At 42.0% G+C, this 27,554-nt stretch overlaps 1 protein-coding gene across 1 annotated transcript; it reads left to right on the top strand.

Annotated features, from left to right (window-relative positions):
- On the top strand, positions 1–27,420 carry SERPINB5 (serpin family B member 5). The gene is made up of 7 exons (XM_035271299.3): positions 1–101; positions 7,127–7,301; positions 9,599–9,736; positions 11,899–12,016; positions 16,662–16,804; positions 22,450–22,617; positions 25,657–27,420. Exons 2-7 carry the CDS (start codon positions 7,134–7,136, stop codon positions 26,047–26,049), a joined length of 1,128 nt encoding a protein of 375 aa, XP_035127190.1. The 5' UTR covers positions 1–101; positions 7,127–7,133; the 3' UTR covers positions 26,050–27,420.
- Positions 27,421–27,554: the final 134 nt, after the last annotated feature.

Here is a 27,554-nt window from a genome sequence, read left to right on the forward strand (position 1 = left end):
ACTGCTTCTGCCCAGCCACGGTCGCCTCCACATCCAGGTCTTTGTGCTCCTCGCTTGCCTGTTCCTTTTCCACGTGCTTTCCAGAACAACTGTGACTCCAGGTAAGCAAGGTGGGGTCACAGGGCTGGTGACTTCCTTTTCAGGGAAATTCACAAAAATGATTATTTGAGGTGATTTGAGATGGTGAACAAAGTGGATATAATGGGGCTGTTTTCAAGGACGGGTTGTCGGCTTCAGTACTGCTGCCTCTCATCCCTCAGACTGGCAGAATTTCCAGCTCTCAACCCTTTGGACACCAGGTATACCATATAGAGAGTAAAATCACTTAACCATACAAGGTAAGAATACGAAGAAGTCACATGGCTCGGAGGTTTTGGCAGCAGAGGGGTGCAACCATGATTCACGGAGGGGAAAATACTTCTGAGGACATTTTCAGGCCTACCTTGGAACTCAGGATGAATTTTGCAATGCTAGTTTCAGAAAGGGTGTGGTATCCCCAAACTGGGGAAAGTTGAGAAGCACTGGTGTGTCTGGCTGGCTCTTCTCCCTGGCTGACATTGTAAGGGTGAGGTTTAGGCATATGGACTGCCCTTCTTTTTGGCATTCATAAGCATCAGATCACTATTCGTCTACTTGCCATCACATTCTTCTAAGCGGAAATTATTCTTCTTCCAGTTTTCTGGGTTTCAACATAACTTTAAACAAGTTAAACATTTCAGATGCATGTTCTTGGACTCATAAATTAGGCTGCTTGTAGTTTCTCTCATATGCTGTACACTTTTTTTATGGCTTCATTTAAGCATATCACAGTAAAAACCAACATGCCAGACTAGTCCAGAGACTCGTATTCAGATCCTCAGAGCTGTGGGCTCTTAAGCATATTTCAGCCCAGCCCCCTGATTCTGTAGATGAGGAGCAGAACTCACAGGTGATGTGGTGTCTAAAGTCACACAGCCTGTAAGCAGCACTGCTGAGATCAAATCAGACTTTCAAACGTGTGGCTCAGGATGTTTCCACAACACCATGGGTTCTGTTACCATCTTTTTCATCCCTTACATCTCCAGGAGGTTTTCAATCATGGGTTCCAAACCTCAGTCCCTGCCAGTTAGTGTAAGGTTTGATGAGTTCCTTCACGGGTGGAGATGAAGCCTCTCTGAGGAAAGGCTTCTCCAAAGGAAGTGAGTCAGCAGGTTTATATCTTTGCTTCCTAACGCCTTGAATTGTGCTGTTTCAACCCCTCTGGGTTGTGGATTGACTTTGGGGCTATGCAGAGTCAGCGATTTGGGCCATTCCGGTGTGGCAGAGTCCAGCTCTAAGTTTATTGTTTGGCCACAGTGGGCTGGGTCAGTGGTCAAGGTCAGGCTTCTAAAGAGACAGAAGCAGTTGTGATGCTTTAGAACAAAGCAGACCGCCCCCCCCCACCCCTCGCCCCACCCCAACATGGGAAATGAAAGCAATTACTCTCATTACTAATGGCTGCATTGTACTTTCTCGCCCACAAAGCACTTTTCAGATACATTGATTCACTTAATCACTTTATTTAGTCCTGATATTCTTTCACATTGCAGAAAATATCCTATTTTCTTAATCTGGCACATCCTTTGCTTCTCACAGATGTAGAATGTGGACAAGGAAGGTTGTGTTTTTAGGCATTCCATTATTGATATTATAATGGGCAAGGTTTCTCATGGCATTGCCTAAAGACCGCTTATACCAAATACTTGAAAGATGTTCTCACCATGTCTCTCCATCTTGAACAAGGAAAGCTAGACTAAATGATATGTATAATACTTGGATACAGTAAAAAGGTAGTTTCTTTTTTCTTTTTCTTTTTTTTGAGATGGAGTTTTGCTCTGTCACCCAGGCTGGAGTGCAGTGACACGATTTCGGCTCACTGCAATCTTGGCCTCCTGGTTCAGGTAATTTTCCTGCCTCAGCCTCCCAAGTAGCTGGGATGCCAGGTGCATGCCATCACATCTGGCTAATTTCTGTATTTTTAGTAGATGCAGGGTTGTGCCATGTAGATGAGGCTGGTCTTGAACTCCTGACCTCAAGTGATCCACCTGCCTCCGCCTCCCAAAGTGCTGGGATTACAGGCATGTGCTACCATGTCCAGCCAAAAGTTAGTTTTTAAGGGATGAGAAAACTATGTGCGTAGCTCTGTTTACACCTGAACACACGTGATGTGTGCTTGAAGAGTGTGGCTGATGGTCTATAAGTAAAATGAATTTATATTGTTCAAATCAGGATATGTTTGAGAGTAAATGGGGCACTGTAATTAATGTCAAGACAACAGACATAAACCAGGACTGTCCCAGGCAAAGTGGGATATATAGTAATCCTATCCACAGGGCTTTTTTTCTTACCCAAATGGTCTAAAGACAAAAAAATCTTAGGATTATTGGCTCCGATACATTAAAGCTAGGAAATTTTTATACAAAAGTCAGTGATAAGCTGTAAGTCTAGAGAAGTGAGCACATCCCTTACCCCCAGCACAGTACATGTGTCTCCATCCATTTGGGGCCACATGCAGTCTCTGAATTGAGTCATTTCTCCCTGTCCCACATGTTTGCAAGGCTAACTCCTACTTATCCTGTAGGACCTACCTTACTTAGTTGTCACTGTCTCTGAGATGTCACTGAGGTTTCTAGTATGGGGGCTCTGTCACTGCTGGGGATTCCATAGTGACTTGTGTACTCATCAAAACACAACATTCATCATGCCACTGGCTGACAGCTGCTTGGAGGCAGGGGCCATGTCGAGTTCAACTTTGTTTTCTTAATGCCTACCTCAGGGACTGACACACACTGGGTACTCAGTTAATACTTATTAGATGAAAGCAATATCATACCAAGAGTTGACAGTGTAAGTGGCAGAAAGGGAGCTTTCTTTAAGGAGAAAAATCAGGGAAAAAGTTTTGTGTTGATTAAACCAACCATGCAGGATATGTTGATCTCTTCAAGGTGAGATTTCAGGACGTGCAGGATTTTTGGAACTCAAGAGACTCCTGAGAACAAATGCCAGCAAAGATGCAGTTACCAAGGTTTGCCAGGACTCACTCAAAGGGAAGCTTGAGAAAGCAAGTGATAAGGTGTGGCGGGGAAGTGCCAGGCTGGGAGCTAGAAGCAATGAATTCTAGGTCTGGTTTTGCCACTCTCACTCCCTGTGGGTGGCCTGGGAGACTCACTTTGTTTTTGTCTCCCTCACTGTCCTCATCTGTAAAATGAAAAGGTGTAGCCACCCTAGATCCTCTCCAAGATTCTGTCCCACTTTCAAGGTGTATAATTTGGCACAGATTGCGAAAGCAAGCTGCTTGGAAATAAGTTCTTAAAACTGCATTTGTATTACTACTTAAACTTCCAAGTCGCTTTTCTGTGGTTAAAATAAAGTTCCTTTTAAACTTTTAGGTGCTGGAAAGATGTAGTGTTTTCTACATAAATGAAGTTCTCCTTGTTGAAATAGTTACAGGGTTTTCACAGAAATGGAAGAAGACACTTGTAACAAGGCAATAAAATGGAAAAAAAATTGTAGCAATTTTAGCACTTTCAACAGAAGTCATTAGGCACAATAAATGGACTACATAGGAATTGCTAATCTCTACTCTTGTACTTATCATTTTTATGGCATTTCATCATGCAGAATGGTCTGTGTAGGAATGGTATTGTTTCCTGGCATGTATTGCTAACATTGCTGAGGTTTGTTTAAATGCTTTGTCTTGTAACACAGTCATGTGGCAATTGTGGCCAAAGTCATCTTTTGAGCTACCTCAGTCCAGATCAACTTTACAGTGTTTTTAGGTCACTTGGGACTAATCACAGAGCAACTGATCAGATCTACCCTGCGATATTTGATTACTTAGTGGGAGATTTTTTTTTTTTTTTTTTTTTTTTTTTTACCACTACAACCAGTTCCTTGTACAGACCTTTTCTGATTCCTTTGGCCAGCATCAAACAATGCTGTAGTGGCTGGGACCCCAGATAGTAAGGGCTTTATGACCTTTCCAGAGGAGAATTTTCTGAGAAAGGAGCCCATCAGCATAGGAACAGGAAGGCAGATCTCTTTGTGTTCAGGCACAGAAGACTAGCATGCAAAGGAAGGGACTCACTCAAAGGGAAGGTTTGCCAGTGGTGAGAGAAAGCCTCTGAGATGTTAGGATGTCAGGTGTGCACCGATTTACATCTCCAACAGGGATTTGAATCTAAGCCTTGAATTGCAACACAGCATGAATTGTATTGTGTAATTAACTACAGTAAAAGCCACAACGATCTTGTATCCACATTTAGACTAAATGTAATTCAAAATGTTATGATGAATGAAAATGAATAATGCTTTAGTTGAATACAATGGTAAAATGAACATCTCCTTACCTTTCATCCACTTCTAAGATCCATTTGTAGGCATATGCAGCCAAATTCCCTCAGCAGATTAATGTAAGATCTTAAACACCATTTTTCTATACAAAGGAAATCACGAAAAGTATAGTTTGTTATTATCTACGCAAAATTATTCTAGTGTCTCTTGGAGGATAATAAATACATGCTGGGAGGAACTACTAGTGTTTGTTAAAGCACGGTTTGTGTATTTCATATTATTATCAACATGATTAGGTCTCACCTTTTGGACATATTAGAAGTTTGCAGGGATCTGGGCTTAGGCTTCTCTATTTGATGAAAAAATAACTCATTATTTCAAGTACAAGTTGAGTTTTACCTGTAGATGAACTTGGCATTATTAATACGAATTTAGTACAGAAGGAAGCCAGAGTTCCTATTCTGAAAGTCTGTCCACAGATTCCCCAAATCTTTTGTGAAGAGTTTCCTTATATTTTCCCAGTGGCAGGCACACTGGTTGAAACACTCCACAGACTTTCTTTTTTGCCTCCGTCTACTCTGCTGACCTCAGTATACACCTAATGCCAGTCACCTTTCCCTGGGGTGTGATGTCATCTGTTGGCCCTTGCCACTGCCCTGGAGGGAGAAGGAGTAACGTTGTGGGCTTTAGAAAAAAGGGGTCCACTTGACTTCAGGGGGCCTCATGGTATATTTGCAATGGGAACACTGGCCCGAGTGCATGGCTGTATTTATCAGGGATGTATGGAGAAGGAGGATGCCCATGGAGATGACCAGTGAGCATGAACAGAGTCAACAAAACATGTTTTGGATAATGAACTCACTTTTTCAGACCCTGAGATATAGTATAATCGATGTAAGTTCATCCTACACACAAGCCATATATCCCATAAAAGGGTGAATTTTGAAGAAATATTTAAAGAGCAGGAGTCCTCTCCTCCATCCTATTCTTACGTCTTTGCATTCTGAATTTGTGTCCAGATCTAAGGTGCAAATTGCGATCTTATTCATCGTGCCTTTGACTCTTGACACACGTTTGGTCCTAGCCAAAGGACGCCCTCTATCCTAAGTGGTGGAGCTTCCTTTCTGAGGCCAGGGGGCATGTCCTCCCTGAAGACCTTCAATGTCACGTTCGGCCCATGTCTGTGTGCAAGTGCCTCATGCTTTGGGGGAACACTTGGAGTTTAGTCCCTGTACGGCTCACCCAGGGGTAGTAATATCAATTGATTTCCTAAATAGGTAGGTAGACGTTTATTAGAACAGTGAAACTTTTTCAATCCGAGGACCCCTTCATACTCTTAAAAATTACTGAGGACCCCAAAGAGCTGTTTCTTTTAAAAAAAGGTAGATTATATCTATAATTATTTACCAAACTGGAAATTAAAACCAGAAACATTTTGAAATACTCACTAATTTATTAAAACAATATAACCATTAAATACTACTATAATATATATATTTAAAAACCATTTTCTAAAGTAAAAATATATAAGAAGAGTGATATTGTTTTTCATTTTTGAAAATCTCCTTAATATTTGACTTAATAGAAGACGTGTCATATAGCCTCTGGAAAACGCCACTGTTTATTTGTGGTTGAGAATGATAATGTCTTAGTATTATGACGAGAAGAGTCTTAACCTCATGGACCTGCTGAAAGGGTGGTAAGGACTGCCGAGAGTCAAGACACAACACATTGGGAATTGCTGTATTAGAATTAAAGAGCTCTGACACGTGACAAGATGCCTACTCGCTGCTATGTCCACTTTACCAGGCTACATATTTTGAAGCTGTTCTCTCTTTCAACTCCCATATTATTTACTATACCACTCACATGTCCTGGGCAGCTCTGTATTCTAGTTATTTGTCTACATATCTGCCCAAAGAGACTACCAGCTCAAAGAAGCAGGAGCTCCAGTGCTCTCTGTAACACACTGAGTAGTGTCTTACACATAGATGTGTATTATTAACACAAACAATAGCTGCTGCTGTTTATTCAGCATTGTTGTGTGCTGGGTGTCCGGAAAAGGCACGACTTACTCTAAGAGCTTTCATGTGCTTCTATCACAAAGCACCACAAACCAGGCAGCTTAAAGCAACAGAAGTTTATTATTCCACAGGCTTAGAGGCCAACACTTGAAATGAAGATGTTGGCAGGGTCATGCGCTCTCTGGAGGCTCCATGACTTTCTCTTGGTATCTGGTGTTGCCAGCAGTTCTTAGCATTCTTTGGCTTGGAGAAGCATCCCACCCCTATCTGCCTCCACTGCCATACGGCATGTCCCTCACGCAGGTGAAGACATTTGTATCTTCACATTTCCCTTGTGTACATCGGTTTCTGTGTCTCTTCTCTTATTCCTTTAAGGACATCAGTCATTTCGGATTAGGGCCCACCTAACTCCAATGTGACTTCATCTTAACTAATTACATGTTAGTTAAGGAACAGGAAATACCCTTTTTCCACATAAGGTCACATTCACAGGTAATGGGGATTAGGACTTAACATATCTTTTGGGGGGACATGATTCAACCCATAACACTTAATAAATAAATATGCAAAACTGCTGCAAGTTGACAGTTTTTGCTTTATAAAAATTTTAACTTTTGCCTAGAAGTTTCTTCACAACGAATCTTACTTTTGAATTTACAGAAAGTTCCTTGTCTCTTCTGTCGGAGATCATGACTTAGTTTGAGTAGAATTCTTACTGTGTTGGCAGAGTGCAGTTGCGAAGACTTTAAAGATGCGTTAGGAACTAACCTCTCCCTTGTCCTTGCTTCCAGGCCCACAATGGATGCCCTGCAACTGGCAAATTCGGCTTTTGCTGTTGATATGTTCAAACAGCTAAGTGAGAAGGAGCCAGTGGGCAATGTCCTCTTCTCTCCAATCTGTCTCTCTACCTCTCTGTCACTTGCTCAAGTGGGTGCCAAAGGTGACACTGCAAATGAAATTGGAAAGGTAAGCCCCAAACCTTGTTTCTACTTTAAGTAGGAATACAGTTATTAGGACCCATAGGCAGTTCCTAGGGAGAAAAGGAATGGACTTTGTGGTCAGAATTGGTCAAGATTCAGAGCTGCGCCATTCCAGGACTCTCTCTTTTTTTTTTTTTTTGACACAGAGTCCCTCTCTGACGCCCAGGCTGGAGTGCAGTGGTGCAATCTTGTCTCACTGCAATCTCCAGGTTCAAGCAACTGTTGTGCCTCAGCCCTCCTAGTAATACAGATGCATGCCACTATGCCTGACTAATTTTTGTATTTTTATTAGAGACAGGGTTTCACCATGTGGTCAGGCTGGTCTCGAACTCCTGACCTCAGGTGATCCTCCTGTCTCGGCCTCCCAAAGTGCTGAGATTACAGGCATCTGAATCTCTTTTTACATGTGAAAACTCGCTTGTACGTCCTGCAACTCACGTTTGGGACAGGCACCAGGCTGTGATGGAAAACTTGGAGATCTGCTGGGTACTCACAGGTTTTTCATTTTGACTTATGTTGTTTTTAATCTACAGTGGGTTTATTGAGATATAACCTCATCAGAAATCAAAGAGCATCGTTTTAGGGTTTCTTTCTGGCCATGGTTGATTATCCAGCTTTGCAAAGTTGTTAGACCTTCACACGAGATGATTTTCCTGATCAAGTCCTCATGTACTTTTAGATAATAGATGAATGTCCTTCTCATTCTATTTATTATTCTTATACTAATCACTTTAGACTCAATGGAATTTTTTTCCCATTAGCTCATAAGCATTTAAAAAGGGAACACCTTCTTATATTCATAAGTGCCCCGAAAGTATGGCCCATAAGAGTTATTTAGGTTAGGATGAAGAATTTACGCTTGGGACTTGAAGCAGCTTCACTCTTGGGAAGAGGAGATGTATCTTCTCATTGATCCTCGTCTCTGAACTGTGCAGCTCCGTTATCCCTACCCCATCTCCCCTTCCTCATTTCTCATCTACCATTAGAGAAGGGCCAGAAAAAGAAAAGAGAACTTCCTGATAGTGGATCTGTTCCTCAAGAATTCCTCAAGATCTTCTCACCACGTGCAATTGGTTCCCTGGCAGTACTTAACTGGGCCCTTTAATTTTCTGGTCTCCTTCATCCATCTTTATGCATGAGAGTTATGCACTGCCTGGGACCGGCCCATTTGACCCTGCAATGCTGAGGCTATGTGATTCACTGGCACAGTGTGCCAGTTTGGTGGTGTTCGCTATCTGAGTTGTGGAATCAGGGTGTGGCCATTATGAGTTATGGAGTGAGAAGGGTATAATCTTATGCTGACATTACATGTTGTGGTGCTTTAAAGCAGAAAAGATGCTGAACTATTGGTTGGAACAAAAAAAAATTAGGAAGAAAATACAATGATATAAGCCTTCCAAATGATAGTATTCTGGTTTTAAATGGCTTACAATATTATTAAAGAATAATTAACACTTTGAATACGTATAAGAGTTTAAGTGTTTTACATATAAGTAATCCTCATAACAACTCAGGAAAGCAAGTATTCTCAGCCCATTTTACAGAGAGGAAAGGAGGCTCTGAAGAGTTGGAGATTACATTTTTAGTAGGTGAATGCTGGGATTCAGAGGCAGGGCAGTCTGACTCTAGTCCACCCAGGGCAGCCCACCATTTGTTGTAGCTGCCTGTCAGAAATGACACATCGGTTCACCTGGCAGTTGCTAAAACACCTAGAGGAACTAGACAAACTCTGCCTAGAGGTATCTCTGTCCAGAAATCTGATTCCTGCCTGATGATGGTCTCTCTTGGTATTCATCTCTCTCTTCTGGCCTCTAAATTGGTTAGAAATTACAATCCAGCTTCATCATTCTCCAAGTTTGGAAAAATTCCTCTGTGTGAGTATTAAGGGCATCACTTTGAAGAAAGGACAAATGTTCTCGACAGTTGATTGGGAAGAGCACCTTTATGGTAGTGCTTCTCACAGGGACAATTTGTCTTCACCTTCCCACTCTGGGGACATCTGGCAATGCCTGGAGACATTTTGGGTTGTCTTAAATGGGGGGAATGCCACTGGCATCTAGTAGGCCAGGAATGCTGCTAAGCATCCTGCAGTGCCCAGGGCAGCCCCACAAAGACTCATCCATCCTGAATGTCAATAGCACTGAAGTTAAGGAGCCTTGTTTTATGGGAACTGGGCAGGAAGGTTCTGTATTTCCAAGGATGTTGGTCATTATCATGTGTCCACTTCAGTGCAGCCCCATTCAGAGGCAATACTTTTTGGGTAATGGATTTTTCTCTTAACAGGTTCTTCATTTTGAAAATGTCAAAGATGTGCCCTTTGGATTTCAAACAGTAACATCGGATGTAAACAAACTTAGTTCCTTTTACTCACTGAAACTAATCAAGAGGCTCTACGTAGACAAATCTCTGAATCTTTCTACAGTAAGTTGTTTAAAGCAATTAGCTACTTTTTACCAGCAGTGGCATTTTCATGCTGTTAGAACTACAGCTTTTTTTTTTTTCAGTGAAATTAATTTCTAGGATGTTCACTTATGTATGAAATGAGGCTTCTTAAATAAATCCTGGTGGAGAGGTTGAGTATAGTGGGAATCAATTGCAGTCATGTCTTCTAACTCAAAATATAGAGAAGCTTATGGGCTTTCCTTTTCCCTCTCAAATAAATCTTACCCTTCGTTTTAGCTTCCTCTGAGAGAATAGAGGACAGAGTAATTAGCTCTCTAATAAATGTAGCTCCAAAGATGAGGAGTGTAAGATAGCTCATGATTTAACCTTTTTCTCCTTAAACAGCAGGGCATATGGGCTGGAACAATGTTTTTCGCTCTCCACTTCATTTATTATGCACACAGTGTTCTTCCGATGTTTCTCAAAATCAATAAGAAAAATAATAACTATGAATTCGCAATTTTCATCAGTCACAAATTAGTTTTGTTTGCTGGGCTGGTCAGGTAGGGAGCTCCACAGGCAGCTCTGGTAATAGTTTAAAAATCTGTGTTTGAAACACAGACAATATTCTAGACTACATGAAAGTTCTCTCCGCACTTCAGTGACATACAGTCAATTTAGTTCCTGTTTGGATGGTCAGAATTTCAGGCTTTCCAAATCTAAAAGCTAGACTACCAGCTTTTGAATATTTTACCATGATTTTGAACTTTCTGCAATAAATATTTGTTTCTGTGGTTAAGATCGTTTGAGGACATGGGTTACTAGATATTGTAAGTATATTTTTTGTGGCTTAAAGATACATATACACGAGTATTTTTATTCCAAAAATTACTTAGAGAATTAAAAAAAAAACAAAAAACACCTGAGCTGTGAGTTGAAGCCTGAGCGTACAAAATTTCTAGAAGCTCCCTAAATGATCATTAAGGAGACGATTAACACATTTTTGTTGCTGGCAGTGAGGACAATGGAGGCCCTCCTTCATCTGGCTGAGGCTTTCTAATGTTTTTAGGTGAGATTGGTTCTCTCAGTCAATGGTGACAGTCAGTCCCAAGGTTGATTTGTAATTAACTGAAGCTAAGTTAATTGGCTAAGGCCATAGCTGCTCTGAGGAAATTCAAGGAGCCCTGTGCTTGGAAGTGAACCGACATGACATTGAATCAAGTTATATTTAGTTTGGTTGAACTTCCATGCAACATCTGGAATTATCTTAACCAGACTGGGAATTGTAAAGTTTTTTTTTTTTTTTTTTTTTTTTTGAGTTAGAATCTTGCTCTGTTGCCCAGTCTGGGGTACAGCGGCATGATCTTGGGTCACTGCAAAAGATCTTTTAAAAGACTGCTTTCCATTGCTCCTGCTAGGTGCATAGCATCAGTGAATTTACTAATTAAAGGTCCAAATAAGTGTGGTCTGTGGAGGATCTCCTGCATCAGAATTACCTGGGAGTTAAAAGGGCAAATTCTTGAGGCCCTTTTAACACGCAGGTAGTTCTGATTGAATCAAGATGGGAATGGGATTTAGGGTTGCACATTTTAAAAAAGCGTTAGAGTAAGAACCCCTGCTATGTTCTCTACAGCACTGCGTTTGCAACCTTAATTTGCAGATGGCATAACTGGAAATTTTGTTAAAATGCACGTTCTGATTTAGTACATCTGGAGTGGGGTCTGAGATTCTTCATTTCTAACAAGATCTCATGATATGCCACTTTGGACCACAGTTTGAGTAGCAAGGGTCTACAGAATATTTATTTAGTTTAGCAAGGACAAGAGTTTTCAGCTCATTCTCTTTTCTATACATTTCCTATATTCTAATACATATGTATCTGTATACATACAACATTTTAATATTTCTGAAATTAGAACCTATAATTGGGTATATTTAACATAGTGTTTCTTTTGTTTTCCCCAAAGCTGATATAAATTGATAGATGCATTCAATAATTTAAATTGTCTTATAATTGAAAAAAATGAAACATTCAATACAAAGAAATTCACTGACTTCTACATGAGGTTTCAATCATAGAGTGTTCCAACTTAGAAAGTGTACAGATAGCAGTTGATATTTAATAATCCTTTTGTTAGGACAGCATAACAACGTGATAACTTGACTATAGACTTTGTGATTTTATGAACTGCGTTTTTCAGGAGTTCATCAGCTCTACGAAGAGACCCTATGCAAAGGAATTGGAAACTGTTGACTTCAAAGATAAATTGGAAGAAACGAAAGGTCAGATCAACAACTCAATTAAGGATCTCACAGATGGCAAGTACCATTTAATTGTTCTGCTATCAGTCACCAAGTAAACAAGGCCTTCCATCTCATAAATGCTTGCTCCAAGCATGAAACAACATCTGGAGGAGTCTCTGGATACTTTTACTACACAGGCTAAATTCTTTCCCTTCAAGCTAAGTAAACAACCAGGATTTCTGGGCATGTCTTGCATCATCTTATCACTTGGTAGAAACTGCTGGTGCTTCAGCTTTAGTCCGCTTTCTCTCGCTCTCTGAAGAGCTGCCACATGCCATAGTGGAGCCCTAGCTGTGCCTCTAACAAAGTATGACTTTGGGCAAATCATGAGGCCATTTTTCAGTCTGGAAATGGAGGGACTGGATTATAACTTCGTGATCCCTGAGGCCCCTTTCAGCTGACAAATTTTACAAATTTGTTAAGGAAAAGGGACGTAGGCAACATGCCTATACGAAAACCAAACCAAAGCATAGTGTCAGCTTGTCAGCCAGACCAGACCAGACAAGACCAGACCAGACCAAACTGTAGTGTCAGCTTGTCAGCCAGACCAGACCAGACCAGACTAGATCAGACCAGACCAGACCAGACCAGAGCAGACCAGATCAGACCAGACCAGATCAGACCACACCAGACCAGACCAGACCAGATCAGACCACACCAGACCAGACCAGACCAGATCAGACCAGACCAGATCAGACCAGACCAAACCAAACTGTAGTGTCAGCTTGTCAGCCAGACCAGACCAGACCAGACCAGATCAGACCAGACTAGACCAGACCAGACCAAATGAAATGAAGCGAAACCAAACAGTAGTGTCAGCTTGTCAGTCAGACCAGACCAGACCAGACCAGACCAGATCAGACCAGACCAGACCAGACCAAACCAAACTGTAGTGTCAGCTTGTCAGTCAGATCAGACCAGACCAGACCAGACCAGACCAGATCAGATCAGACCAGACCAGACCAGACCAGATCAGGCCAGACCAGACCAGACCAGATCAGACCAGACCAGATCAGACCAGACCAGACCAGACCAGACCAGACCAGACCAGATCAGACCAGATCAGACCAGACCAGACCAGACCAGATCAGACCAGACCAGACCAGACCAGATCAGACCAGACCAGACCAGACCAGACCAGATCAGACCAGATCAGACCAGACCAAACCAAACTGTAGTGTCAGCTTGTCAATCAAATCAAACCAAACCAAACCAAACCAAACCAAACCAAACCAAACCAAACCAAACCAAACCAAACGGTAGTGTCAGCTTGTCAGCCAAACCAGACCAGACCAGACCAAACCAAACCAAACCAAACGGTAGTGTCAGCCTGTCAATCAAACCAAACCAAACCAAACCGTAGTGTCAGCTTGTCAGCCAAACCAGACCAGATCAGACCAAACCAAACCGTAGTGTCGGCTTGTCAATCAAACCAAACCAAACCAAACTATAGTGTCAGCTTGTCAAACCAGACCAGACCAGACCAGACCAGACCAAACCAAACCAAACCGTATTGTCAGCTTGTCAATCAAAACAAACCAAATGAAACCAAACCAAACTGTAGTGTCAGCATGCCAACCAAACTAAACCAAAACAAACCAAAACAAACCAAACCGTAGTGTCAGCTTGTTCTCGGTGTTGCAGCTCTCCATGCCGGTCACTCCTCTGACAGCCTCGGCGTCCACGAAGCTCTGAACCGGTTCTTTCTCCAGCTCAATGCTTTCCCCCAGGTGTCTCCCTTGTCCTTCTCATCCCTCCATTAAATTCCCGATGAGTTGTCTTCCTTGCTGGAAAAGAAGGGTTATGATGATTTTGAGAGCAAATCAGTGACTATGTCCCCCTTCCAGTGGATATATTTATAATGGCATCGGGAGGGATCTGGTGGGAGGCCAAATCTAGTCATGAAAGAATGAAGCCTAATCAGTCGCTGCTGTCTAGGGAGGATTACACTTCTGGGGTAAGGGAAACCCACTTCCTGTGAGAATGACTACCTTCCCCAGCTGCTCTCCCTCTGTACTGAGGAAGTTCTAACAGGACAGTAAGCGCAGGGTAAGAACATGGAAAGAATAGGGACTCTGGAGTCATTCAGGCTCTGGGTTCAAATCCAGACACTGATACTTAATAGCTGATATTTGGACACAAAGCTTCAATTTACTGAACTGTAAAGTGGGGCACATGTTACCTGATTTAATTTTTTAAATTGTATTATATTGTATTTTATTTCAATAGGTTTTGGGGAACAGGTGGTTTTTGATTACATGGATAAACTCATTAGTGGTTATTTCTGAGATTCTGATGTACCCATCACCCAAGTAGTGTACACTGTATGCAATGTGTAGTCTTCTATCCCTCACCCCTTTCCACTCTTCCCCCACCCCCACAAAGTTCATTATTTCATTATTATGCCTTTACATCCTCATAGCTTGGCTTGCACTTATAAGTGAGAACATACCATGTTTGGTTTTCCATTCCTAAGTTACTCCACTTAGAATAATGGTCTTCAGGCCAGACATGGTGGCTCATGCTTGTAATCCCGGCACTTTGGGAGGCTGACGCAGGTGGATCACCTGAGGTCAGGAGTTTGAGACCAGCCTGGCCAACATGCTGAAACCACGTCTCTACTGAAAATGCAAAAATTAGCTAGGCATGATGGCATGCACCTGTAGTTCCAGCCACTTGGGAGGCTGAGGCAGGATAATAGCTTGAACCTGGAAGGCAGAGGTTGCAGTGAGCCAAGATCTCACCAATGTACTCCAGCCTGGGCGACAAGAGAGAAACCACATCTCCAAAACAAACAAACAAACAAACAAACAAACAAACAAACAAACAAGAAAGAAAAATGATCTTCAGCTCCATTCGAGTTACTGTGAATGCCTTTATTTATTTATTTAAGATGAAATGTTGCTCTGTCACCCAGGCTGGAGTGCAGTGGTGCTGTCTCGGCTCACTGAAGTCTTCACCTCCAGAGTTCAAAGGATTCTCCTGTCTCAGCCTCCCGAGTAGCTGGGACTACAGGCACCATGCCCAGCTAATTTTTGTATTTTCAGTAGCGACAGGGTTTAACCATGTTGGACAGGCTAGTCTCAAACTTCTGACCCCAGGTATCCACCCGCTTCAGCCTCCCAAAGTGCTGGGATCACAGGTGTAAGCCATCGTGTCTAGTCATGAAAAGGCTTCTGAATTTGAAATAGGAGACTCAGGATTGAAGTCGAAGCTCTGGCATTTACTGGCTCCCACACTTCTTTGTTCTTCAGGTTTCTTCAATAACACTAACATGTATTCAGCATATTATATAGCGTTGGCAGCAGTTACATAATTTGCATGGGCCCAGGCAAAAGTAAAAATGCAGGGCCTGGCCTCTTGTTTAAACATTTATTAAGAATTTTAATATGGTGACAGCTGAACATTAAACCAAATGCAGGGCCCTTTACACAAGGGTTACAAGCCTGTGAAGTGGGCCCTGAGCATTGGTCTGAAAATTGGAGAAGATTAGGTGAATGAAAATCCTTTATTAAAAAAACCTGTGGGTTATTCAAATATGAGGAGTTCTTTTTATTAAGGGATCACTCCCCTTGAACTGTTTTGGCTGATGGGATTTGAGCTTTATATTTGCAGTTGTGATTGAGCCCCATGGTGATTACAGTTGACCTTGAGGCAACCAGCTTGCCTGCAAGGTGTGCAATTGACGGAGAGGATGGAGAGCTGTGGGGTGAAGGGGAGAACCTCCTGACATGCTTTCTAGCTGAGGAAACTAAAACAGCTCTTCTGAGTCTCAGTTTACTACACTGTAAAATGGAGGTAATGATCTTTGCCTTATAGGACGATTGTGAACAGAATGAGATAATATATGTGAAATTCTGGAGGAAAGAAAGTGATTACGCATTTTCATTCAAGAGCACAGGCTTTGGAGTCAGAAAGACCTGGCTTTGAATCCTGAATCCACCCTCATTTATATATCATCCTGGGCAAGTGACTTAACATCACTGAGTCTCAGCTTCCTTATTTATAAACTAGGGAGAAATATATATCATGTGTATTAAATAGCTTGTATACTGCCTGACACAGAATAGGCATTCAGAATGGTAGCTGTGTTTTCCTTTCTTTTTTATTTTATTTTTTGAGGTGAAATTGTGTTCTTGTCGTCCAGGCTGGAGTGCAATGGCATAATCTCAGCTCACTGCAACCTCCAACTCCCAGGTTCAAGCGATTCTCCTGTCTCAGCCTCCCGACTAGCTGAGATTACAGGTGCATGCCACCACACTTGGCTAATTTTGGTATTTTTAGTAGAGGTGGGGTTTCGTCATATTGGTCAGGCTGGTCTTGAACTCCTGACCTCAAGTGATCGTCCTGCCTTGGCCTCCCAAAGTGCTGGGATTACAAGCATGAGCCACTGTGCCCAGCCATTTTCCATCTTTTTCTCTTCTTTTCCTCTTCCTTTTTCCCCACACTCCTTCATTCTCTCTGGACATCTTTGGGAGATCTGGATGTGTCAAGGTAGAAAAAGAGAAAATAATCCTTCTGAAATATGATGATTGGAACTACCAGGCCTTACACGGTGTGACTCCAGGAAGCAGTAAATACTCAGCAAATATGCATGTGAATCCCAGATGTGGTTTGGAAGAATAATTCCGCTCTTTGTGTTTTCCTAAAATTGTTGCAGGCCACTTTGAGAACATTTTAGCTGACAATAGTGCGAATGACCAGACCAAAATCCTTGTGGTGAATGCCGCCTACTTTGTTGGAAAGTGGATGAAGAAATTTCCTGAATCAGAAACCAAAGAATGTCCTTTCAGAGTCAACAAGGTATGTGGGGCAGCATGTAGCAGTAAAAGGGGCCCAATGCTAGAAGTGAGAAATAATAGGGACAGAGGGGTCATAAATCCATTCCAGTGAGGAACCTGAGGGCATGGCCGGCAAAGTGCCTTTCCTGAGATGAGCAGCTGGGAGGTAAGTGGTACAAAAAGAGCTAAAATCCAGAGGGCCTCCTGTTTTCCATAATGTCTTCAAGGATCTGAGCTGAGTGAAACTTGATAGATCTTGTAACCCAGTGAGTAAAGCTAAGTTTCTGGCTTAAAAATAGATACAAACTTCTGAGAACTTTAGCAAAAAAAAAAAAAAAAAAAAAAGAAAAGAAAAGACCAAACTATTATTGGAGGGTTTTGGATTATCATGAAACCTTGACTATTTAGGAATCTTTTTCCTGATTAACTTTCCTAGGATCTCATTTTCTTATCTGTTGATGGTGAAGTATATGGTCCTGGGATTGTAATTTATAATTTATAAGATGCTTTGATGGCTGGGCATGGTGGCTCATGCCTATAATCCCAGCACTTTGGGAGGCTGAGGTGGGCAGATCACTTGAGGTCAGGAGTTGGAGACCAGCTTAGCCAACATGGTGAAAGCCTGTCTACTAAAAATACAAAAATTAGCTGGGCATAGTGGCGGGCGCCTGTAATCCCAGCTATTGGGAGGTGAGGCAGAAGAATTGCTTCAACCTGGGAGGCAGAGGTTACAGTGAGCTGAGACCTCACCAGTGCACTCCAGCTTGAGCAACAAGAGCGAAACTCCATCTCAAAAAAAAAAAAAAAAAAAAAAAAAAATAGATGCTTTGAAGCACTTGTTGACTGTGAAAAAAACAAAGAATAGCTTACTCATCAGCATCACTGGGAGTCATTATGGGAAGAATGAAGAGCCTGTTTTGCAGGCCAATCTCACTGATATTATTGAAGTAAATATGTTAAAAATAATTACTAAAAGTAGGTAAAGTACCTCTTTGTAAATGAGGCCAAGGAACTGAGACTAGAAATTGGAAACATTTTATTAGGAAACCTAGGAAAATCCAGAGATCTATATGATGATGTAATGTGGTCTCCTTGGGTGGGATCTGACCTGTACTAGACTGGAATCAGCACTTTAGTTAATACAGTACTTGAAGGTAGCTTAGTTACTACCTTCAAGTACTCCTATGCATCAGTCCTCGTTTTCATATTTCTCCCAGTACTTAGAGTACCTAGCATCAATATCTTGTTTCTGCCAAACATAGTAGCACCTTCTTAATGCTAACATCCACGAGGAAAGCCCTGCAAGATACAGTCTATACCTGGGTTAGCTGGATGGCTTCCATTACTCTTTCCTTGTTCTCATGGAATTTTTATTCATACTCTCTCCTGTCCCCTGCCAGAATATGCTTTCCACAGTGAAATCTAACTGTTTACTTACATAGATCCCCTAGTAGTCCATGGGATTTTTAAGGTAGGGACAATGCCTTATTCATCTCAGTGTCTACAATTTCTGGCCAAGTTCCTAACACATCAGTAGGTACTCAGCAAATTTGTTGAATGAATGATCCGTTCCTAAGGGTCAGTTTGTTTAAACAATCAACAGCAGACAGAACCTGAGTGGCCCTTGGGACTGCCATGGGTTCCTATGCAAGACCTATGGGGCGTTTTCACCGGGAGGATACAATGAAGATTGTTATTGCTCCTGGCTGGCGCAAAATATCCATGGGTGCTGAGGGGTGCATAGGAGGTCCTCTTACCTTCCTGAGCTTAGCTTCCCAACTGCAGTGGTCTTCTCAAAGCTGCCTGCAGGGACAGGATTGACCCTGCACACAAGAGGTCTGTCAGAGATTCTAGAGACACACAGGTTCTTGAGTTTTAAGCATGACTTTTAGACCTCAGTGTTGTCTTTTATCTGGAGTGGAAGTGGAACGTGACTTTACCCAGCCTCTGCTGTGAGTTTGGGGTGGGTGCTGGCCCCACTGGCCCTGACGGCATCCCCACAGCATTTGCTGTCATGGAGTGGCCACTCTGGCTCCTTTGATAAGTGATGATTGATCACTCCTTTGATCCTTCCCTGGCAAGGGTTGGCAAAGGGTTCCTAATTCTGTTTATGTGAAATCTGAAACAGGTTGCCAATGGTGCCTCTCATCAAATCCTCAGAGCCAGCCTGGAAGGAACACCATGAAAATGTTGCAGTAGTCGATGAGTAAAACGTAGACTTTTGTGTCAACCACACTGAGGGTCGTACTTTCTTCATTGAGAAAGTGTTAATGTGTGTTTTTTGAGAAGGGAGAAAGAATGCGTGCTATTCCTTTATTCTTGCTATTAAATCACAAAGCTAGGTTATATAAGATCCTGGAAACTCAGCCTTTATAAACAGAATTAATAAGAGTTTGAAATGTCATTGATCTCTCAGTGTTTCACTTAATAAAGCAATAAAATTCCACTCGCAGCTGCCTGAAGCTACATCCTTTTTTTGAGTGCAGATGCTATTACTTCTTTGTTTTCTTTGAATGGCTTGTCAGCCCTTGAACTTTTTGAGTGACACTGCTAAACCTTTTCTCATGGTGTCTCCAGTAAGGGTTAGACTAATTTGGTGAAGTTATATTATTAAAAATTTAGTATAGTACTTATTCTGATAAAGATATCTATCCATATGTATTTATATTAGTGTATATGTCATAATATATTTTCTGGGATGGATACTCTTTATTTGGTCCTCTTTTCAGAAGATATGTCTCAACATGTGTTTCAGAAACTAAAGTGCCCATAGTCAGTGCTGATGAGTGAAATTGATGGCAGTTTTTGGAGGCCACAGCTATCTGCACATTCAGAAACTATTAGCCGTCTGACCTGTTGGAGACTTTAGACAAATTTCTTTAGGAGGAATATGTTTTAAGGCAATATTCTTTTTAGGAGAGATAAAGGGAAGAATTATCTGTTAACTTCCGAAGTAGAATGTTTTCCTATAATTCTGTTTCTGGTTACACACAGAGTTGAAGTCTTCCATTATTTATCAACCAAATATTCAGTGAAAACTATGAGCTGGGATAGAAAATAAGACTTAGTTTCTGCCTTGACTGTATTCTTGGGGTGGGAAGTGGAAAGACAATCACCAGATAATATTTCTAACACTGTGGCAAGTAAAACAGAGGTATGTACTAAAGCAAAATGAATAAGGTTTACGTCTGCCTGAGGAAGGTGTTGGGGAAGGTTCAGCTTACTGTCTGGAGATATCAGGTGCGAGGTTTCTGCACTGTTATCCTTGCAGGCTTGGCATGAAGCTTGAACTTTCTCCCCCAAAAGACTTAGTTAACAGGCAAATATCCTGTGGGAGGTAAATGTGAAGATAATAAGTTAAACGACATGACTGTCAGTCTTTTACATCTTAGTGTGAATGCATTCTCCTTCAGGAAATCAGTCCCCTCTAGAGCAGAGACAGGAGGCCAGCCGTTAACAGGGGCAAAGAAAAGAAAACACCTGGGCAGTGCTTGGAGATAAAGACCTGAGCGATCAGGCCCTTCATTGACTTCCTTTAAGAAGAATGGGGCATGCAGTGGAGCTCAAAGGGACTTAGATTTTTTTTTTTTTTTGAGATGGAGTCTCGCTTTGTCATCCAGGCTGGAGTGCAGTGGTGCTATCTTGGCTCACTGCCACCTCTGCCTCCCAGGTTCAAGCAATTCTCCTGCCTCAGCCTCCCGAGTAACTGGGATTACAGACTCCCAACATCATGCCTAGCTAATTTTTGTATTTCTAGTAGAGATGGGGCTTCACTGGGTTGGACAGGCTGGTCTTGAACCCCTGACCTTGTGATCCACCTGCCTTGGCCTCCCAAAGTGCTAGGATTACAAGCATCAGCCACTATGCCTGTCCTAGAGATAATTTTAAAAAGACTTAAGAAATAAGTTTAAAAAACACTTTCCTTTTTAAAAATCATGCAATACTCCAAGCATTCAGAAAATGAGAGAGAATAATGAAACAAACTCCCATATTCCAATCAACCATCTTTGTGCACTGAATATTCTGTCTTCCTTATTTCAGATATTTTAAACATAAACTATAACAACAGTCGCATTGCTTTGTGTATGTCCCTTCACTGCCCACTCCACTGTCCTGTTCCTCTTTCTCCCTCCCCAGTGGTAACCATTATTCTGAATTTACAATTTCTTCATTCTACTGACGAGAATACTGAGGCCTGGAGAGACTGAGTGATTTGCTTAAGGCCACAGAAGCTCACATTTGGGACTAAAAATCAAGGTTCTTATCTTCAATCCAGACTTTGTTCATTAGCTCAGATCCAAATAGGTGGCAGTACAGCTGGGGGTGGGCGATTCAAACCAAAGGGAGGTCTGAACAAGTACTGCTGTGTTCTGCTATATGCCAGGTTTGTTGTTAGTGTTCTGTTTTGTTCTGAAGCAGAGTCTCACTTCGTTGCCCTGGCTGGAGTGAGTGCAGTGGTGCAATCTTGGCTCACATCAACTTCCGGCTCCCAGGTTCAAGCAATTCTCCTTCCTCAGCCTCCCAAGTAGTTGTGATTACAGGCGTGTGCCACCATGCCTGGCTGATTTTTGTATTTTTTAGTAGAGATGGGGTTTCACCATGTTGGTCAGGATGGTCTTGAACTCCTGACCTCAAGTGGCCTCCTAAAGTGCAGGATTACAGGCGTGAGGCACCGCACTCAGCCAGTTTTTGAAATTAGGTATTTTATTAGGAAAAGCCATATAAATGGTTATGTGGGTTTTCAGTAGAATTTACTTTCAAGTCAGCTCCACCAGGAATAGTTTAAAGATCTCATAGGCATCTGTAAAGAATAACAGGCTGGGTGCGGTGCTCACGTCTGTAATCCCAGCACTTTGGGAGGCTGAGGCAGGCCAGGATCACGAGGTCAAAAGATCGAGACCATCCTCGCCAACATGGTGAAACCCGATCTCTACTAAAAATACAAAAAATTAGCTGGTCATGGTGGCACACGCCTGTGGTCCCAGCTACTCAGGAGGCTGAGGCGGAAGAATTGCTTGAACCCAGAGGGCGGAGGTTGCAGTGAGCCGAGGTTGGGCCACTGCACTCCAGCCTGGCGACAGAACAAGACTCCGTCTCAAAAAAAAAAAAAGAATAACAAACATTGCCTATATTTTCAGCCATACAGTCTTATTTTTAAGGTTTGATCTATACAAAAACAGCATTATATATAGTTCCTGTAATGTGTAACATGTAGATTATAAAGTACATGAATAACTTTTCAAAGGAACACAAACTCTTCACAGGACAGTCACTGGTTTGGGTGCAGGACAGTTTGGATCTCAGTGAATGATGGATCACAAGCCGTAATAGTCTGACACTGTGTAAAGAGCAAAATTGTGTATATATATATATATATATATGTACATATATATTTATGTGTTTGCATATACACATGTGTACATATGTATGGGGTATATATAGGTGTGTGTATAAATGTATGTGTATGTATATATGTGTGTATATGTATGTGTGTATGCATATGTATCTATAGGTGCATGTATAAATGTATGTATATATAGTTTTATGTGTATGTGTATGTGCATCTGTATGTATACATGTGAGTATAAATATGTGTGTGTGCATGTGTATATATATTTATACTTGTATAAATTGAAAAGTAAGCAGTCCAAATTCTTCCTTTTACAGACTGACACCAAACCAGTGCAGATGATGAACATGGAGGCCACGTTCTGTATGGGAAACATTGACAGTATCAATTGTAAGATCATAGAGCTTCCTTTTCAAAATAAGCATCTCAGCATGTTCATCCTGCTACCCAAGGATGTGGAGGATGAGTCCACGGGCTTGGAGAAGGTAAGGAGGAGGCTGGTACTCTCCACAAAGGCGCCCCCTGCCTTGGCAAAGAGTCACATGAACAGGACTGTGTGGGCCGTCGGAGCGGGGCCCGCAGCCCTCCCTAGTCGCACAGGCTCAGTCACCTCCGAGGGCCCGTAGTTCTTTCTGGGGCCTTTCCTCCTTAACATTAAAAACAGCTAACATTGATTTGGCACTTGCAGTGTCCTAGGGACTGTGCTGAGTTGCCTACATGCATTATCTCATTTAATTCTTACAGCAGGCATTTGAGTTACAGACTCTTACCACACTCTTGTTTACCAGTGAGGGAGCTGAGGCACAGAGAGGTCGGTGACTGGTCTGTGGTCGCATAACCAGTTATCGGTGTGTGCAGGATCAAGATTGGAGCCCATGTAGTTGGAGCCAGGTTCTTAACTGAAGGCTAGAGTGCCTCCCTCTTCTCCCAGGCAGTAAGGCACTACATTGCTACACATTGCCATGTCCACTATTATGTGACCTGATATCAAGCATACTCTCTCTTGCTCTTTTTCTTTCTTTTTTATTTTTCTGAGATGGAGTCTTGCTCTGTTGCCCAGGCTGCAGTGCAATGGTGCAATCTTGGCTCACTGCAACCTCCCACTCCCTGGTCCAAGCGATTCTCCTGCTTCAGCCTCCTGAGTAGCTGGGAGTACAGGCATGTGCCACCACGTCCGGCTAATTTTGTATTTTTAGTAGAGACGAGGTTTCACCATGTTCGCAGCTACTGATCTATGTCTGCCTCCCAGCCGCTGGTGGTCGCTGGCAATCTTTGGTGCTCTTTGGCTTGTAGGTGCTTTCCTCCATCTCTGCCTTCATCTTCCTGTGGTGTTTTCCTGTGTGCGTGTCTGTTTCTGTGTCCAAATTCCCCCTTTTTAGAAGGACACCACTCATTTTGGATCAGGGCCCACCCAACGACCTCATCGTAGCTAATCACATCCGCAACGACCCTATTTCCAAGTCTTGTCACATTCCGAGGTATTTCCGCTAGGACTGCAACACACGAGTTGGGATGTACAGTTCAACTCATATTCAATGGGGGAAATCTTTTTCCTTTTAAGTGGTCTTTTTAAGTTTAAATGTATTTTCTCTCTTCATCCCAATCCTGGGGGCAAGTGGACAAGGAATGTACTAGTTGGTTCAAAAGGGACCATCTTTTGGTCCTAATAATTTGTCCAAAATTTGAAACAGTAGCCATTGAAAAGTAATAATAACGGATTAGTAAGAGAATCCAATGGTTCCCTCCTATATTAAAAAACAAACAGGCTGGGCGTAGTGGCTCACGCCTGTAATCCCAGCACTTTGGGAGGCTGAGGTGGGTGGATCATTTGAAGTCAGGAGTTTGAGACCAGCCTGACCAACATGGTAAAATCCTGTCTCTACTAAAAATGCCAAAAAATAAGCCAGGCATAGTAGTGCATGCCTGTAGTCCCAGCTGCTTGAGAGGCTGACGCAGGAGAATCTCTTGAACCTGGGAGGTGGAGGTTGCAGTGAGCCAAGATTGTGCCACTGTACTCCAGCCTGGGCGACAGAGTGAGACTCTATCTCAAAAACGAACAAATAAAAACAAAACCCAGTTTGTGACCTTGGGCACAACCCAGATTTTTATAGGTTTCAGGGGAGTAATGTCAATGCAATATTGCTTCTCAATAGTGAAAGTCAAGGGCTTATCATCCTCAGTTGTACATGTGTTTCTCCTTTAGCCAGGGGGAGGTTGGAAGGGTGAGGAACGATTTAAGGTTTGCTCAATGAAAAATTTTATGACTAAGTAATTTTATGCTTCATTGTATTTCTCTCATTTTTAAAACCAGCTAAAATGGATGCATTCACCACCTATGACCTTAGAGAATGGCTCAGGTTCCCATTAAAAAAAGTAACTTTACCGGAGACCATCATTCTCAGCAAACTGACACAAGAACAGAAAATGAAATACCGCATGTTCTCGCTCATAGGCAGGTGTTGAACAATGAGAACACATGGACACAGGGAGAGGAGCACTACACACTGGGGACTGTTGGGGGGAATAGGGGAGGGACAGCAGGGGATGGGGAGGTGGGGAGAGATAGCATGGGGAGAAATGCCAGATATAGGTGAAGGGGAGGAAGGCAGCAAATCACACTGCCACGTGTGTACCTATGCAACAATCTTGCATGTTCTTCACATGTACCCCAAAACCTAAAATGCAATAAAAAAAGTAACTTTAGCTTTAATTTAAATGATTAAATCTGATGCCATTCCTAGTACATGAATATCCTGGATTTCCTCATAGAGAAATTATAATAAGCACTTCAGAAATATGTATAAAAAGCTTTCTAATTTTATATGCATTTCACTATTGTGTATGCAACACCATAATTCAGGCATTTGTTTCTGTAAATCTACCCTCTAACTTAAGGTCGGGTGTGGTGGCTCACACCTATAAACGCAGCACTTTGGGAGGCCAAGGCTGGCAGATTACTTGAGGCCAGGAGTTTGAGACCAGCTCAGTCAACATGATGAAACCCTGTCTCTACTAAAAATACACACACACACACACACACACACACACACACACACACAAATTAGCTGAATGTGGTGGCATGCACCTGTACCCCAGCTACTTGAGAGTCTGAGGCATGAGAATCCCTTGCAGTCAGGAGGCAGAGATTGCAATGAACCAAGATCGAACATTATACTCCAGCCTGGGTGATAGAACAAGACTGTCTAAAAAACAAAAAAACAAACAAACAAAAAAAGAAAAACAAAAAAAGATACTCTCGAAGTTAAAATGAAAAAACAGAACCCCACCCTCATAAATTTCAGTGCACAAGGAACACTGTTATAGGCTGGGGAGGAGGAGGACACAGCTGGGTGGCTGCTGGGTCTCCTAAGAGTCACAGACCAAAAACTTCTAGGCCCTCTTTGAGGTTCCACCCAGACTGCTTTGAAACTGGGCTTATAATAACACTTTATGTTTTTAATCCAGCCAGGTTCTTTACAATTGGAAATAAATAAAAATAAGTTCTTTTCATTTTTGTCCTTCAGATTGAAAACCAACTCAACTCAGAGTCGCTGGCACAGTGGACTAATCCCAGCACCATGGCCAACGCCAAAGTCAAACTCTCCATACCAAAATTTAAGGTGGAAAAGATAATTGATCCCAAGGCTAGTTTGGAAAATCTAGGGCTGAAACATATCTTCAGTGAAGACACATCTGATTTCTCTGGAATGTCAGAGACCAAGGGAGTGGCCTTATCAAATGTCATCCACAAAGTGTGCTTAGAAATAACTGAAGATGGTGGGGATTCCATAGAGGTGCCGGGAGCCCGGATCCTGCAGCACAAGGATGAATTGAATGCTGACCATCCCTTTATTTACATCATCAGGCACAACAAAACTCGAAACATCATTTTCTTTGGCAAATTCTGTTCTCCTTAAGTGGCATAGCCCATGTTAAGTCCCCCCCCCGACCTTTCTGTGGATGCCAATTTCTGTAACCTCTGCATCCAGAGAGTCGTTTTCTAGATTCAATAAATCGCTAATGTTGCTGGATCAGGAAGCCGCCGGTACTCGTCATATGTAGCCTTCACACAGATAGACCTTTCTTTTCCAATTCTATCTTTTGTTTCCTTTTTTCCCCATTAAAGACAATTACATATGCTTTTAAAGAAAAGAAATCACCTTAGAGGAAAAATATTTATTCATTATTTGTCAAATTGTCCAGGTAGTTGGCAGAAATACAATCTTGCCCCAAGAAAGTTCCTATAAGGAAGATCTGGGAGCTCTTCTCAGCACTATGCCTTTCTTCTTTGGGATAGAGAATATTCCAGACATTCTCACTTCCCTGAAAGACCGAAGATACTGTAGTGCATGGGACCCATGAAACTGCCCTGGTTCCAGTGAAACCTGAACACATGCTCAGGTTACTATAGCTCCAGAAGTCCTTATGTTAAGCTCTGGCATGCAGGTGTTTATTCAAATTCTGAATTTTGGGGATTTTAAAAAGATAATATTTTACACACACTATATGATATGAAACTTCATTGGTGGGATCTGGGGCAGCACCCTGTAAATCCACACCTTAATATACTGCAACAAAATGTAGAATATTCAGACAAAATAGAGAACTCAAGACTAAGTAGCCCATACGGGGGTCAAATTTTGCTGCCAAATGAGGATGTCTCCAGCTTACAAAAACACTTTGTTCGCAGAACTTCTCAGATTCTGGAATGTTGGTTAAGGAATTATAGACCTCCAGTAGCTGAAATGCAAGACCCCAAGGCAAAGTTCAGATCTTATTAAAAATTCACTTTCATTTTTGATAGCTGTCCCACCTGGTCGTTTGGTTGGCACTAGACTGGTGGCAGGGGCTTCTAACTGACTCACGAGGTTTTGAAATGCAGAGGGATTCTCATAATAGCCAATATCAGAATTTGTGCTGAAGGAAATTTTCTCTTTGTCTAATGCGATAGCGGGAAAAGGAGAGGAAACTTCTACCTTTAGAAAATAAAAGTAAAGTGATTAAAGTGCCCACATTACCTTGACACATAGTTTTTCAGTCTATGGGTTTAGTTACTTTAGATGCAAGCATGGACCTTATATTAGAGGAATTTGTAAAGTTGGTTTGCTAAGCTGTCCATGTTGCAGGTTCATGGATCACTTCTCTATAAAAAATGGTATTTACTGAAGATTTTGTGGCATTTCTTCTCCCATCTCTTCCTTGCCATTCATTGTAAATAGATTCTTCTTGTTCTGAGGTTCAATATTGAATTTCTCCTATGCTATTGACAATAAAATATTATTGAATTACATGTCTTGATTTTTTCCCATTAAGTTAGACTTACCATTTTGAAATAGAACCAAGCCATCCACTTCCAAAACCATCCCTGTAGGTCGGGCACGGTGGCTTATGCCTGTAATCCCAGCACTTTGGGAGGCCACGG

Source organism: Callithrix jacchus, chromosome 13, assembly GCF_049354715.1.
Source record: "Callithrix jacchus isolate 240 chromosome 13, calJac240_pri, whole genome shotgun sequence".
NCBI classification, from domain to species: domain Eukaryota; kingdom Metazoa; phylum Chordata; class Mammalia; order Primates; family Cebidae; genus Callithrix; species Callithrix jacchus.